Raw genomic sequence first — 17,250 nt, 5'->3', positions numbered from 1 at the left:
ACTCCTGCATCAGTCTTTGTCTGAGGTGTATGTTTGTGAGTCTGCCCTTACTGCCATCCCTGTATCATTCTTCCAATCCACAACGTCTCCATGCCTCCATCACCCTCTATACTTCATCTCAAAAAATGAAAAAGTACCTGTCTACTCAAAAAACTATACCTGTCTACCCCCAACCTTCTACTACTCTTACCTCCCCTTTATCCTTATGTGTGTTCCCCCACTTGCCCTTTCTTGTTTCTGACTGCCCTATCGCACCATTTCCTTTCCATTTATACCATAAACTAGGTAGCACTTTGCTGGGTAGCCCTTATAAGGGCATCCAGATGTGCCTGTGTTGCATTTGTGTAGTGCTTTGATGTGCTGAACATGGATTTGCCTATCATCAAGGATGCTACTTACATGCAAATAGTTGTAGGTCATGTGATTGGTCTTAGCATGGTCTACTGACTTGTACAGTGACTGACACTTTTTTGTGAATGCTGGCTTTGTTATTTTACACTATCCCAGACATGTCTGTGTTGTGTTCCCAATACTGCATCCTTAATTCTAGTAGGGCCATGTCACATTACTGTTCTTGTGCTTTTTATTGCAGAATGGTCATTTTAATTTTTCTTGCGGCAACAACTAGCATGTATTTACTTATACAACAGATGTGTCTCCTTTTATCTTTTTTCAGTCAGACATAATATCATTGTTTATTATAAAGTTTGTACCAAATTGTTCCGTAAGGAAATTTGTTGGCTCCTGTGGCTGCATGATCAGTTCCATGTTTATTAATAACATGTTATATTGACTTTGTTTCCCTTTCATAGGGATTCTAGGATGTTCAGGACTACTTAGTCTTATGATCATTCCTTCTACCGAGCTCTCTCCCTAGACAATATTGCCCCTCTCAAGGAGGGCTAAGTCAGCCAAGCTAGGGTTGAATTTATGAACACCCATCCAATTATTGAGGTCTCTTTTTAAGGAAGATAATTTATCTCACTGCTTTATCTGTTGGAGGAGTCTGGTGCAAAGGTGATGGAAATGCTGAGTAACAAATCCATCTCTTCACCTTATTTTACTGATTGGCTGAGTCAGGTTTACATCTCTTGTTCTGCTATTTTGTGGGATTGTTTGATTTGTGGGGGTACAATAGATCCTGGGCTACTGGGCCCCTGATTACTTGGAAGACAAGGCATAGTTGTCCTCTGCGGAGCATATAAAACACATAAAAGAGGGACAGTGCTTGTATTCTTTTCAAGAACCTTAGGGATTCTAAGCCTGTGATCTTCATTGTTAGGAACCTATGTGGGTCTTTCAAATTGTTTGATATGTCTGTTGATGTATATCTTAAAGGATCATTACATTTTATATTAGTCTGAGCAGTGCTAAATATGAAATGACAATAAATATTTTCAAATGCTGAGGACACTACTCTTATTTGCTCTGTTCCCACACCCCAAGAACTCCAAGATAAACTGCAAAAGTCATTTCTAGATATTGAAAATTACCTAAATGAACTTAATCTCATCCTAAACCCGAACAAAACAAAAGTAATGATTTTCTCTAACAGGAAATCCAAAGCAAAATCACATCCTCTCTATATCTACTCCACTAATGGCACTATAATAGAACCAGTTAAGCAAACAAAACTACTTGGTGTTACAATAGACAACAACCTAACATTCAATAAACAAATATCACTAACAATTATGAAAGTTCACATCAAACTTGGTCACTATATAGGGCCAAAACTTACTTTACTCAAAATACCAGACTAGCCATAGCCAGATCTCACCTCTTATATACTCTTCTCTACTGTTCTCAACTTTTCACTAACCTGCTCAAGTTTGAGTCACATCTACTTGATTCCTGCTATAACAAAATAGCAAAATTTGCTGCTAATACACCCAACCAGACCTATCATTGCCTTGTTCTTTAAAAATTACACTGACTTGAATTTCCCAGACTGTTATCACTCAATCAGCTCACCACTGCCCACTCCATTATCCACAAACCTGAAAACTGCCCTGCACTCTCCAACCTAGTGCAACTAAATACCAACCCCAGGACCCTTAGATCATCCGATAAACTTGTACTCAAGGTTACAAAGTCCCATAATTACTTTGGTGACTCTCTTTTCCTTCAAAGTGGTCAAACAGTAGAAACAATTACCCTAGAATATCTTAATAAACAGATCATCATAGTTTCAAAAAACTCCTAAATGAATACCTTAGTCAACAATGGCCGCACTCCTGTAATACTCCTAGCTAGTTTCTCATGCCTTCGAAAAAATGTTTTCTATTCTGCTATTTTCTTGTCTTACTTCTACCAAGCGAAAATACCACAATGGTTCTTAGTTATATATCTAATGAGTTTCATTTTACTGTCTGTAGTAAGGCTTAGGAAACGTAATGTTTTGTGTTTTACATTGCTTTTTTTGTAAATTGTGTCTATTGGTACCTGTCAAACTTTTTGTATATCGTTTGTAAATCTTTTAAATATTTTTGTCATCACTTTGTACTATTGTTATGGAGCTTTTCTCCCCAGGTCTTTGCTGAAAATGGGCTACTTGCCCAGCTAGACTTTACCCAGTTAACAAATAAAAAATAAAATAAAATAAATAAATAAATCTGGATGATAGTTCCCTGGCAAAAAGCAGTACCAAATAGAAGGATTTTCTGGCAACATGGTGATCAAAGGAGAGGAAATTATAACTCAGGTTCCCAGGTATCTAATGGCATTTTCATTTAAAAGTGGGGTATTGCCAGTGCTGTATGCTGGGTGGATGGTTTGTCTGCAAGATGGAGCAATGTTTGATTTTTTTTTAGTATTTAATTTGTCTGTTTTCAATACATTAGATATGTACAAGTGCAAGTTCCTGCTAGTGAGCAAAACTCTTCCTTTTCTACGTGTTAGAGGAACGGGACCACAGGGATTGGTAAGACTTTAATTCATGACCCTGCTTTACAAGACCAGTGCTATAACCCTGAGCTACAGGACCAAATGATAAGTTTGGTAATACTGTGTGAAACAATTAAATAGATATTATGCTACATGCCATCTACATAGATTTTACGACTAGGTAAATTCTGAATATTAAGTAATTTTTGTTGTGTACCATATTCATTATGTGATTTAACAAAAGGAGGTTTGATTAATTTACATGCGTATTTCTGTCTTACCCACATGAGTGCATAAATACAGAGGTTAATAGCAGCTGGTGCAAAAGCTAATGCTGGTGCAGAAGCTAACGTTGCTGGGGTATAGGGGTTGAATGCCTCAGCTCTTGCTTGCCTTCACTATGACCAGGGATTACTCCTGAAAAGGGACTGTGTGTCTAGTGATTCTACCTGGTTAACAAATCAGTAATCTTATTATTATTATTAGAGAACTCAGGAGAGTACTTTATTGATGAGAATAAACCAGTGTGTTTTGATAAGTTTGTTATTTATTAAAGCATGGTTTCCAGTGGTAAATCTAGGGAAGACAATGTATTTATTGTTGTTGACAAGCACATATTTGTTTCCCTGATTACCTGGTCCATCTTATGTTGTAAAAAAGGAAATAGGAATTGATAATAACCTTTTTAAACTGCTTAAATTGTTTTCTGCTAGTTAAAATGTATGAATTTCTTGGAACATGTGGAAAAGAAAACAAATGGAAAAATGCTGATAAAGCAATGTTGATCATTGTGAAAGCGCTCACCTAATTGTATTAAAAGTTTTGGATTTTTATACCTATGTGGACCAGTTGCCTTATTCCAGTTATCTTCAGCTTTGAGTATATTTCTTTTTAGTATTTGCATGCAATGGAGATAGGCAAGACAGGTTAATCAGATCACATCATATCATCATCCCACAAAAGAAACAAAGGAGTCCAAGTGGGAGTATTTGAATTTTGTTAGTCATTTTAGAAATACCCTGAAGCAGTCTCCATTTCTTCTCTAATTGCTTTGCTCTACTTGGCATTCATAATTGCTTTATAATTATGTCATTCATTGGTAAAATTATGTTTAGGTGTGTACCATTCATTTCTTTTATTTATTAACACAGTTTTTTTTGTCAAACACTGTAATTATTGAGTATGACATGGTGATGACGCTGTGATAACTGGATATTAAGAGAACATTCATCTCTAAATAGTTTAAAAGTCTAAATACATTACAACCTTTTCACAGTATCTACAAAGAGCACTTCATTACAACAAGTAAGTGCATCACAATTTTATGCCTTGTTCAAATTCTTGGGACAAAATATCTATATTTTGCTTTTTTATGCATTTGGTAAATGTATTATAGAAAAGTAAAAACAACAGGAAACTGATGTGTCAAAACTGGGAATTTTGTTGGGTTGTTATTTTTTAAGTTTTTTATAGTAACATTTAAAAAGATAAAATTAACATAATTGTAGACTAAATGTTCTGCTGATGTGATACAGCCATGCATCCTGTGTTTTGCTATGAAGTAATTTAATGAGCTACATGGTCCAATATATTATATTTGATATAAAAAGACCTAGTTCCCCATTTTTTCATGCATTGTGTGGTATGTATTGTTTCTTGAACATGGACTTTGTTTATTAAGAAATGTGTTGCATATGTAGATTGATGAGGGGATGAAGCCGTCATTATTTTCTTATATACTTGTTTGTACTAGTTACTGACTGGATAAATTACCTCCTTATTTGAAAACATTGCTTATTTCAAACTAATACTGAGGATTACACAAAGTAAAATATTCTTCACTATGAACATGTATGAGACTTCATATGTATTTCACTCTAGATATAGTTCAACAGATTAACTTAGCTGGATGCATTTTGGTCAAAACATATACACTTACACTGTGACACATCTCAGCAGTGTTGATTTTTTAATACTGTTACCTTTAAAATGTAAATATTCTTAAGAGACATTTCAGTCATTACAATAACAAATTATGATATGTAAAATTAATGCTACTACCACACACTAAACAATTCAAAAGTAGTGTTCACTAGATGTAATTATATTGCTACTTTTGAATCATTAATGACAATATTTTGAATAACACTAGTAAATCTGATAAGCTGTAAACCAACTTACTCCTGATGGAGTGTTGTGAGTAAACAATTTTGCTGTACAGTATAACACAATGACTCCACATTAGTAGGTCAGTGGATCAACAGGTGGCACACTTACCTTTGGTACTGGAAGATCAAAATACTATGAGCTTTATTCCTGCAGCAGGTGCTTGGAATTAATTTTCCAGTGTCAACACTACAGTGCAGCATGTGGAGGGTGCTGCACTCCTAAGTGCGCCATCCTTCGGATGAGAAGTTAAACTCAGATCCCATCTGCCTGAGTTGGGAGCAGCTCATGTGGATGTAAGGGATCTCGTGGAACTTATCTAACAAAGAATAGGAGACATTCTCTGGTATCCTAGCCAAATTACTCTCTAGACTCCATACTATCTTACTTCTCCTCTGTAAAGAGGACACTGACCTAGTAGGACTAACCTGGTCAATAAACAGTACTTAGAAATTATTTGAAATATAATTTCATTTGTTCCAGACACTGGGCAGATCTACTACACACTGGTGTAAGCAGTTGATCATAAATAAAATAAGCATATAACTTTTCTTACCGACATAATCAGACAGTAATCTTACACGTGACCATGCCCTATCTTGGAGAAATTCTCATGAGGTAGATTTAATGAATTCAGTTCATGAGATTATTAGAAGACTAAATTATAAATTTAAGTCAGAGACTTGAGATGTGACAAGTGTTCCATAGGAGGGGCATGTATATTTTGAGTAATATGCCCCCTACTCCTTACTCAGTCTGTCTAGCAAAATAGTTGAATGGAGAGTATTTCCACCTGCTCATTTAAATTTACTCCCATAAGCTAACAAGAATGTTCAACTGATTGAAAAAGAGCAGAGCAAAGGAGATAGGAAGTGTATATGACAACCCATGCAATGGAGTCTGATTAAAAACACGAACGTATCAATGTTTGTAGCAATATAGTACTGTCAATGAAATTGTAAATTGAGAATACAGCCATACTGCTTGTATTGTAATGGGTTTCAATATATTAATAGGTAAAACAGACATGTTATCAAATGTGTTTGATTTTTTAAACAACTAAGTAGTGTACTACGATTCAAGCCATATAACTGTTTCAAAATAAGAATCAGGGAAGTTTCAAGCATAAAGAAAAAAAAGTAAAGTATATGCTAAGCCCTTGCTGAAATTATTATGTACTTAAAAATGCAATATTCTTCAACATTATCATGCATGTGTTTACTCTGTTTGGTATCTTCTCCTTTGCAATGCTATGTACTTCCTTTTTGTCATTTGAATCCAAACTGAAAGTCAGCTTAATTTTAATATAGTGTTTTGCTATAAAGGATATGCATCAGAAAAATTGTTTACAGAATACAGAAAACAAGGCAAGCACACAACACACACACACACACACACACACACACACACACACACACACACACACACACACACACACACACACACACACCTCTAACAATATAAGCTAAAACATCAGGATGCATCACTTGTTTTATTTTTCTTCTCATTGGTTTATCTAAATATTACATCCATATGTTAATGGAAATAAAAATATCTAAGTAAATAATTCATCAGAGGATATGATATGTTTAATATTACTAAACATATGGAGGCTATTTATCTGGAATTATCTAGACAATGCTATGAATCAAACAGTACAGTGTAATCTAACTTCTATTCATGTCAAAATCACATTAATATTAACTTGAATGCTTTGGTGAAATCTCATCACCTCACTACTCTTTCACAGATAAATGTTCTGATTCACTCCATCTACTTTTCCAAATAATTACTCCTGTTTTCTGTTGCAACATAAATTCATACAGATGTGCAATGACATAAGTATTTGCTATTTTTTCTTTTGCATAGAACACCTTGACTGATTCAATTACAAGAATGAAGGCACATCTATGGATCTGTTGTCTAAGTCTAATGATCTACCTTACACAAGGTAAGAAAAGCTAGCATGCTCTTTCTTTACTCACTCCTTGTCCGAATATGCATTATACATGTGCAATTAACAGAGCGCCTTGTTCTTTAAAGCAAAGAAAATTATTATAACTAAATCCCAGACAATACATACTGTCAGGTAATCAGGGAGTTAATGCATACAGTTAGCTATACTGAGACATATACTGCCATCATGGAAGGGTGAGTTCTTCAATCAATCAATACATAAATACAAACTAAATGTAATGTACATGAGAAAGGATACAGTTTAAAGACAATGGCAGGTCAGCTTAATAGCTGTACTGTCATCTATTTTTTTTAAATCACAAATGGGTACATTTATAGAACAGCTGACTCGAGACAGTTGATGGGAAATAGTGGAAGGAGTAAATAAAACAAAGACATGCATGACTGTTCTAAGATTTCATAGAATGTATTCTGTGAGTAATTTAGGCTGTACAACATCTACAGTAAGCTAAAAATTAAAAACTGAGGTTTGTTAACTTGTCCATTTCTTTCATTAAATCTTATGTGGCCATGTTTCCCTGTTTTATTGTTATAATAAAATTGACTTATAAAAATGAGTAGATTAGCAGATTCCCTTGACTGTTAGGTGAATACATACTAAGATCTGCTGATATAGTAACAGTAGGATATTACTTTGTACAGGGTTATAGTTCACTCTTTAGACTATTAGACAGTACACATCCAGTTAACACAAGATTTTCTGTCCAAAGTTTTGTGACCTCAGTCCACAAACCTTATGGTTGCAACACTTTTAACAAATTTAGTTAGATTTGACTTTAAGAGTACACAAGGGACTAGTGAATCAGCTTAAATAACACACAAAAAAAAAAAAAAAAAAAAAAAAAACAGAAGAAGCCAAATGTTTAGCATATATTGATATTTCCTAACCAGGATAGTTTGAATGAGGAGTGTACTTTTTTCAGGGGAGGCCCAGGAGGAAAATTCAATTTATCATGAACATCGTTTGCCTTGTTTCATCGTTTGCAATCAGTTTAATTCACGAGCAACAGTTGCACTATTCAGACATCTTGACATCAGTTACATAATTTACAAACAGTTTTGATTAAAATAGCAATTATATGGGTTGTATATGAATGCAGTGTTTTAAGATAAAGTTACAGCAGCCCAAAAAAAAGGAAGGAGGGGAAGAAACACAAGAAAGATAAAGCAGGTGAGATGATAGAGGAGGATATAGTTGTAGTGACACTACATTCATTTTTGTGTAGCAGAGAGTTGTGGCACAAATTCATATAGCTATATTAGTACCCGTTTAACCAGGGTTGATGCAGGTGTTGCTTCAGGTGGCATTTAAAGTATTTCAGGTTGCAGACTGCTCTTAAACAGATGGTGCAGTGGTGCAGCCATAGCGTTGTCACTTCACAGCAAGAGGTTCTCTGGTTTGATTCTTGGCTAGGGTGGCTTCTGTGTAGATTCTGCATGTCGTTCATGTGGGTTCGCTCTGGTTTCCTCCCATGTTATAAAGACATGCTTCTGGAGGGATTCTCCCCAGGCCTCTGCTGAAAATTGGCTTTGTTCCAGGTTGGACTTTCTTGGTAAATAAATGTAGTTGGATAATATTCTGCCTATTAGCAATGCAGTATAAATACATGAAGGATCCTGCATTGTTGTTAGGTTTAGTTATAGAGAGAGTTATGATTACTCAGTGGAGTGTAGGGGTCTCTAGTGGTGTAAAGGTGAGCAACAGAGTGAAGAGATGGGAATTTTTCAGGGTTATGCAACAGTTTGAAAGCTGTAATAGTTACAATACAAAACAATTTAGTTTGAGCCAGTTTAGTAGCTTTAGAAAGAGGCAGTGATGTCATCTTTATTGTTGGTTGCATGTGAATTTGGCTGCTTAATTGTAGCATTGTTCTAGTTTGGCAGATAGAGATGAGTCGAGAATGGTTAAGATAGGAGAGGAATATAAAAAGGTAACAATCAGAAAAGAAGTGGCTATTTTTTTATCTAGCAGAGTCAGTGAGGTAGTATTTTATTGAATAGATGCAGCCTGTATTTTGGTGCACCTTCTTTATGGCTTGGTGATGATGGAGATCAAATTTCAAGTGGCTGGCTACAGTCACACCTAACAGTTTGGTGTGGGATACCAGTTCTGCATCGGTCCTGTTGAATGACACTTTATTAAATGCAGTTTTTGGGAAGGAGAGAGAGTTGAGGAGAATAGTAGTAGTATGTTTGTTTATTTATTTTGCACTGAAGAAGAGTTGTGAGCTGCTGAGCCAAGCTTCTGTGGAGCAGAAGGATTTCCGGGTGTGTGCTTGGAGCATAGGTAGTGTTTTAGCAGCACATACTACAATGGAATTATTGGTGTATTATGCAATGGTTGCTTTTTTGGCTGCTGTGTTTAGGGCATTGGTAAATAAGTTAAATACTAGTGGTCTTAGGATGGAGTCTACTAGGACTTTGATGGAAATAGCAAGGAATGAATAGAATTTATCCTGCCATTTCACTGCTTGGGGCCTATTAATGAGGTAACTAAGAAACCAGTTAAGTGAGGAGGATGATAGCCCATAGGAAGAGAGACTTCTTCTTTTGACTTTTCCCGGTTACTAATTAGGAGAATTTAATGACTGACTATGTTGATTGCCTTGTACAGATCCAGAAATAAGGCTGAGGTTAGAAGACCTGAATTTCTATTGTGATTTATTGTATCAGTGAACCTTAGAAGGACAGTGGTTGTACTGTGACGGGGTCAGAATCCATGCTGTGAGAGAGAGAAAGTTATGAGAAGTAATACATCCAGTAAGTTGCGAGTGAATACATCTTTTGAAGATTTTGGATAAGGGTGAGAGAATGGCAACTGGTTTATAGTTTTTTAGCTTCATTGATGAGCCACCTTTTTGGAGGGGTATTCTATAGGATTTTTTTTTTCATAAGGTGGGTACATATTATTTTTGAATAGAACAGTTTATTACATCTGAGACAGGATATACAAAGCTGTCTGCATCAAGTTTAAGTTATTTAGGTGGAAGTCAGTCAGGATTGATAGTTGTGGTCTTTATGGTATGCAGGTGTTTTTTTAATTGCAGATATTGCCACTGGAGCGAGTGTGAAGGTCTGTTGTGGCTTCAGTGATCTCATGGGACAGTTGCATATGTAGAAATCTTGTAGGAGCATTAAGACAAGGATTACTGCAGAGAAGGAGATTTCACCTTGTTCTGGGATACAGTGATCACAGAGTTCATTATAACATGGAGCAAAGTGTACAGAAATGCAGTACCCTGTATGCAGTGCGTGAGAGAGGTTTTGCAACTTTACAGAAAATAACAGATATTTGTCCAAGTGCATGTCTATTTTCCACTTAGCATCTCAATGCCATAGAAACCAATGCACTGATACATTGTTTAAAATTGTGAAAGACCCAGAAGCTGACTGGTTTTAAAATGAATGGAAATGTTTTTCTTAAAGTAGACTGCCAAAAAGCTTAATGCTGAGTAATTCAAATGTATTGTTACTTCATACAGTTTGATAATATAGTGTTTCATGTAAAAAATATAAACACAGCAACATGATAAGTAATTGAAAGATTAGGGTCACTTTTATTTTCAGAATATTTTTTTGTTTATTTCATTTGAAATGGACTTGGTGAAGATATACTGTAAATATTTAGTTGTGAGACAACCCGCGGTGGTGGTGCTGTGGTAGCGTTGTCGCCTCACAGTAAGACACTGTCCGGTTCGATTCTCAGCTAGAGTGTCTTCTGCATGGAGGCATGCGTGAATGGGCGTACCTTTGTTGAAGGTTGTGCGTCAGGCCTGGCAAGCCGGTATGTAAAACTCAGCTGCCAATCATTAGCGGACCGGAGTTCCACTGTGGTGACCCCTAACCGGGAAAAGCCGAAAGACACAAACAATTCAGTTGTGAGACAGTGCGCCTCTTTTTCTTTTTAATTGAAAAGTAGACATAATTTAATAAACTAATCTCACACTTGTGTGTATCATAAATAATGCCATTGTAAAGCTTATGTTTGCACACTCTACATTCATCACTCTGCTGTCACTCACCAGTCTATTTCCTTAATTGCTTAATTGCTATTTTTAACAATTTTGGAAATACTTATGTGATACATACGTACAACTATTTCAAGCACGGGCATTAATGCCCTTCTAGTTTGCCGATAAACCAAAACACCTGTTCCCATAATAAGTGTTCACGCTGTTCTTAAAAATATCTAAACTAGTACTTGCTTTACCATAATTTGGCAGTCTGTTCCATGTATTAGCTGCCCTGTCAGAGAACCAGTTAGTACATTTATCATTCCTATAGAATCTTCTACATAAGTTGTCTGATGATTTTTCTAGTGCTTTTTCATAACCCCAAACATTCCCAGAGGTAGTTGTCTCTAAATGTCCTATATGCCTGAATAAGACCCCCTGTTAGATATCTGTATGAGACACTGTACAAGTTCAGATATTTTAGTCTTTCATAATAACTTACATTTTCACATCCATGGATGCACTTGATATATTTCCGCTGTACTCTTTCCAGTTTATCCATGCTTGTTTTCTTATAGAGTTTCCATATTATTATTCCATACTCATGTCTAGGTCTAATGCAACAACAAACAATGACTTTATTCTTTTTGATTTCCTAGGCTTTATAAATCTTTTTATACACCCTATAATTCTATAACTATCATTAACCAATTGGTTGATATGATTAGAAAAACTCATAGCTGGATCTACTCATATCCTTAAATGAGTCTACAGTTTCAATCACTGTGTGCTGTATTAAATATTCACCTTTCAATTTATGTCTCCCAAATTGCATATCCTTAGATTTTGATGTATATATCAGAATATTATTCTCCTGTGCCAAAATGGTCAATTTAGTCAAGTTATTTTGCAAACATGTCTTATCTGTAACACATGTAATCAGCTTATGCAATTTCAGGTCATCTGCATATAGACTGTAGAACACCTCAGATGAAAAACTTAAGTCTGAAAGTTACAATCTAAACAAGTAATGGCCCAGGACAGAACCCTGTGGGACACCCTGACTATAACCAAAGATTTCACCTGTCTAATTAATGTATGATACTTGCTATGTCCTATTTGCAAGGCATGCAGCTATCCATCTTATCAAGAGTACATCAATACCTAATTGTACTAATTTATTGATCAGTATTTTGTGTATGATCCTGCCAAATGCTACTGTTAAATCTATATAAATTACTTCACAGCACAATTTTTCATTCATAGCTGTTATTATATTGTTATAGAACATCATGTTACAGGTGGTTATAGATCTGTTTTCTACATATGCATGCTGATATATGGTTTCAAGTCCCAACCTATCCAGTTCTGATATTAACAATATTACTTTCTCCATTATTTTTCCACAACATGAAAGTAGGCTTAAGGTTCTGTATGACTCTGGTGTTGTCCTACTCCTCTTTCCCTTAAAGACAGGTTTAATAAGAGCATGTCTCCAATCTTGAGGAATCTCACCATATTTATATGACCTAGTGAATAATAAATATAATGATACTATAAGTTCTTGCTGAAGTGTTCTCAGGTCATTGTTACTAACTCTGTCTCCACTCTGTGCTTTGTTTGGATCCAGTTTGTGCAGTTCTTTTTCATTTTTTTTTGTCTAATTTGATTCCAGCATCTGGGGTTACCTGGATATCACTAGGACAACTTATCACCCCTTTTGTGAAGCCAAACTGGTTTGTATAAGATTTTGTAAATATTTCTATAATCTGTTGTGTCTGAGAAAAATTTTAGAATCTGCACACAGTTTATCATTGTGTATGTCTTTACTCCTTCTACATCTTATGTATCTACAAAAAGGTTTCCTATTATGGTCAATGTCTTTATATAAATTTTCTTCAAACTTTTCTTGATCTTGTCTCATACTATGCTTGATCTGTTTGTCCAGCTTGTTTATTTAAATTTTCAAAGTTGTAGTTTGACCTCTTTTCCATTTCTTATATTATTTGTCTCTCACCTTAATCAGATATCTTGTTCTTATGATTTAATAATGGAGTACATCCACGTACACTCATTTTGAATCCCAAAGATTTAAACTCTATGCAGGTGACCAGACTTTCAATGTAATTAGGAAATCTTGAGTGACATGCCATTGCCAAACAGGCAAAGAATAGGCCGCTTCAAAACATCAATATCATATAAGTGAGTGTGGAAAGAGCACATTAAGCCCCACCGTAAGTAAATACTATTATAACTTTGATGCCTCCCTCCCTCATCATTTGACTACTCCCACACTATAAGTAATAAATACTTAAATAAAATAAATAATGACGATAACTAGTTAAATAAATAAATTATGACATAAAGAAGACTATGTAACTAAGTCCGCAGAGATCATATTGAATGCCTCCTTATGTTAAAATAAATAAACAGCATGCAGAGAACCAAACTGTTAGCAGTGCCGTTGCAAACCTAGGACTTTATCCACTAGAATAACGTGCAGTTCAACAACCTACCTTCCAAATATGCCAGACACGTACACTACTGCAATATATTCTCTATGGCACCACATTGTGGCATTAATATTGTTTTTTTTCAGAATGTTCCAGTGCTGCTGATTTTTTTGCCTGTTTGGCAAAGAGGCTATTTGACAACTTCAGAATGACATTACGTTGTTCGCAGTTTCCTGATTCACTCGAAAGTCAAGAAGCCCTTTACACAATATTTATGTTTTAGAAAAATGCAAAATAATTGTCTTCTTGCAAAAAAAAACTAAAATTTGCAGTATTTGCCTAATATTCCAAATATTTTGCCAAGTTCTTTCATACGTTCATAGCATTTATGCAGAGTGACCACTTTCACTGCTCTACCAAAACAAATGCATGGAAAATTTAGCCAATTTCTTCATATGCAGTGGTCCATCCCTGTTGCTTAGAGTATTATATAAGTAATTTGCAGAATTTGGACAGATTACTTACAAAATATTCAGAAAGATATTCAGACCACAAAGGCAACTACAAAAATAATGAAGGTAAATACTGCAGATGCCCTTTTCAGCTTCATTCATATAAGTGCTCTGATTATCTTATCTTTATTGCTATGGACAAAATCATTCTCCTCGTTTTTCTGATGAGGAAACAGTTTGTTCAATTTTTAATCATAGTTCAGAGCAAGAATGCACAACATTTGCTAACTTACAAATGACTGCTGTGTTTTCTGTAGCAGTGCATGAATTTAGGACTTTTCCATGGTCACTATATTATATCTTATATTTGCTTGGTTGGCCATTTTATAGTGTACTATTCATAATCTTTCCAATACTTCATAAAAACATTACCAAATAACAAAGAATCAGATTTTTTTTTCATTTGAAATGAGAACCATCATCCATTCTTCAAGGCAACTTTATCTAGCTTTTGTACTCCTATTATAAGAAGTTTGATCTTTCTCTGCCTCGGTCATATGTTCTTTTAGTAAGGCTAAAATATCAGCTTGTATTTGGACAGCAAGGTTTTCGACAATATTCTGAGAATTCATTTTCATATAGTATATTCATTTTTTTCAGGGCTGCAACCTTTATAATAGTTAAAAGGGTAAAATCACTGTGGGAGACAATGATACCCATAATGGCATATTTAACTGTAATAGAACATAGGATAATTTAGGGTCTATATTACAATGAGAACATAGGATAATTTAGGGTCTATATTACAACGTCGAACTCACAGAAGTCCGAATGTTGTAATATCGAACCCAGATGTTCAAAACACAGAAATAGCGAAGCCATGGAACACCGATTTTTTTCCCAGGAAAAAAAATTGGCGGGACATTTTTGCAGCTTTGCTATTTCCTCCTCTGTGGTGCGATCTCAGAGTTGGTATATTTAAGTAGGGGGGTGGTGGGCACAGCACCCCACAATGGGGGATTAGATTAAGTTTAAAGTGTACTTTTTTTTGTACCGGAACAGCAATTTATTTCCCTGGGAAAAAATCGCTGTTCTGTGTTTTCGTACTTTTTGAGTTTCGAACTTCACAGTTCGATATTACATCTTTCGGACTCCTGTGAGTTTGACGATGTAATAGAGACCCGATAATTTATAGTTCAATTTTTAAGTATTTCCTTTCTTTGTATTTTCCTTTGTGTTACATTACCTCAGTGTGCTGGACATTTTCATTTTGTGGCCCAAACTTCTGATTTCTACCATCATAGCTTCAGGAGTGCCATTTCTTAGCAGTTTACACAGCTTACTTAACACTAGACTTGTTTCTGAAGCCCTGATTTTGTTTTGTGTTTCTGTGTCTATAAGTATTTATAATTGATTCTTAAGTCTGCCCTGAGCCTAGTGATCAGATACTATATTAAATGATTGATTAGTTGATTGACTGATTGACTGACTGACAGACTGATGGCAATTTGTGCAGTGACATTCAGGGTGTGAGGGACAGTACCTTTGTACTTTGGCATAGATCACCCCTGCAGTAAAACAAATATATCTAGTGCCCTTCTTATGTGTTCTGCTCCCAGATGACTGTCCAGCTCATGGTGTTATGCTAATTTCTATTACAATGTTTCCATATGACTGTGGGGGGAGGGACCACTTGCTGTTTTGCAGTCTCTTCCCTTCTCTTAATGACTTGGAAAAGTCTATTATTGGCTACTCCAAAACTTGGAAAACTAGGAATACAATCACTTTGTCCAGGAGTTCATAGGTTCATAGGTTCATAGGTGGGTACTAGGCTATCTGCCCAAAGGTATTTATAAGCCTAGCCAGAATGTGTTGGCTTTCGCTGTCCCCTTAGATTAGTTACCTGTGCCTCTGTCCAGCAGAGCCACTGAAGTGATCCCCAAGGTAAACTTTCTGTTTCCTATCCACTCATCAAGGTTTCTTTTGAAGAGTGCTAGCGAGGAGTTCTGCCTAATGTAGATTGGGATTTTGTTCCAAAGCATGGGAAGTCTCTGGGACAGGAATCTAATCCTCCAGCATGTCCTATTTATTGTTGTGGTGAGGTTTAGATCACTAGAGCATGTGGCTTGAGGGGATAAGGTTTTCTTTAGGTGGAGCATGTCCATCAATTCTGGGTTGGACATGGCCTTGTATGTCAGGCAGAGATCACCTCTGAGTAGGCAGTATGCAACCGAGTACAACTGGAGTTTCTTCAGTTGAGCTGCATAGGGCATCTGTTTGAGGCCATTGATCCTCTTGGTGAGGTACTTCTGTTGTCTTTCCAGCTGTTGCAGGTGTCTTGTAAGGTACATCCCAAATGGGGCATTGTACTCTAAGATGGGTCTGATGAGTGATGAGTAGAGGGGCACAATGACCTCTTTTGATTTGGATGCGAACCCTTTTGTGATTAGGTGGGCTACATAGAAGGATTTTCTAACCACTTTGGCAATGTTATTATCAAAGGTGAGATTACTATCTACTTGGTTCCCTAGATCCCTTATTACGTCTTCCATATTTAGGGGGCTATCACCTATGTGGTAGTTTGTGGGTACTTTGTTTTTCCCAAAGGGGATGACTATGCACTTTTTGGCATTTAGCTTGAGGCTATGATTTTGACACCAGGTATCCGTCTCAGTGAGACCCTTTTGGAAGATGTCTGTGTCAGCCGGAGAGTCAATTATAGCCCCTAGTTTGCATTTGTCTGCAAACTTGGTCAGCCATAGTCCTCCTGTGCTTGCTTGTACATCTGAGAAGTATATGCTGAACAGGAGGGGTCCTAGGACTGAGCCCTGGAGAACACCACTTGTAACCAGTTTATAGACAGACCTAGCTCCCACAACTGGCACCATGTGGATTCTGTCTGTGAGCCAGTTGGCAACCCATCTTGTGACGTAGGGGTTTATGTTCAGGCTGGTGAGCTTGTCTATAATACCAGAATGGGGAATGGTGTCGAAGGCCTTTGCAAGGTCTAGGTAGGCTGTGTGTACCACCTTTCCCTCATCTATAGCCTTGGTAACTGTCTCAAATAATTCCACCAGGTTTAGGAGGCATGATCTGCCCTTAACAAAGCCATACTGGGTAGGGTCCAGTGTTTGGAGGTTCCCAATGTCCCTGTTAATGAGTTCCATGATGATGCGCTCCATAGCCTTGCAGACCAAGCTAGTCAGGCTTATAGGGCGATAGTTCCAGGGGTCTGTTGTGGCTCCACCTTTGTGGAGTGGAATAACCGTTGCTGTGCACCACTCTATGGGTATGTAGCACATAAGCATGTTTTGTTCTTCTTCAAGAGTAGTGTCACCTTACCAAACTTTGTTAAAGTCAGAT

General features: G+C 36.4%; 1 protein-coding gene across 1 annotated transcript in view; it reads left to right on the top strand.

Moving 5' to 3' along the window:
- The first annotated feature begins 4,068 nt into the window (after positions 1-4,068).
- The window catches only part of LOC122811854 (uromodulin-like), a 166,024-nt gene continuing 152,842 nt past the window's right edge, over positions 4,069-17,250 (top strand). Inside the window, exons 1-2 of the mRNA XM_044083979.1 lie at positions 4,069-4,191; positions 6,922-7,003. Coding sequence (XP_043939914.1) covers positions 6,949-7,003 — 55 coding nt within the window. The 5' untranslated portion in view covers positions 4,069-4,191; positions 6,922-6,948. The remainder of the gene's footprint in view (positions 4,192-6,921; positions 7,004-17,250) is intronic.

This window comes from Protopterus annectens, chromosome 1.part1 (assembly GCF_019279795.1).
Source record: "Protopterus annectens isolate FY-2018-M chromosome 1.part1, PAN1.0, whole genome shotgun sequence".
Taxonomy (NCBI): domain Eukaryota; kingdom Metazoa; phylum Chordata; order Ceratodontiformes; family Protopteridae; genus Protopterus; species Protopterus annectens.
The sequence above is the reverse complement of the archived record's forward strand: the minus strand, read 5'-3'. Positions and strand labels throughout refer to the sequence as shown.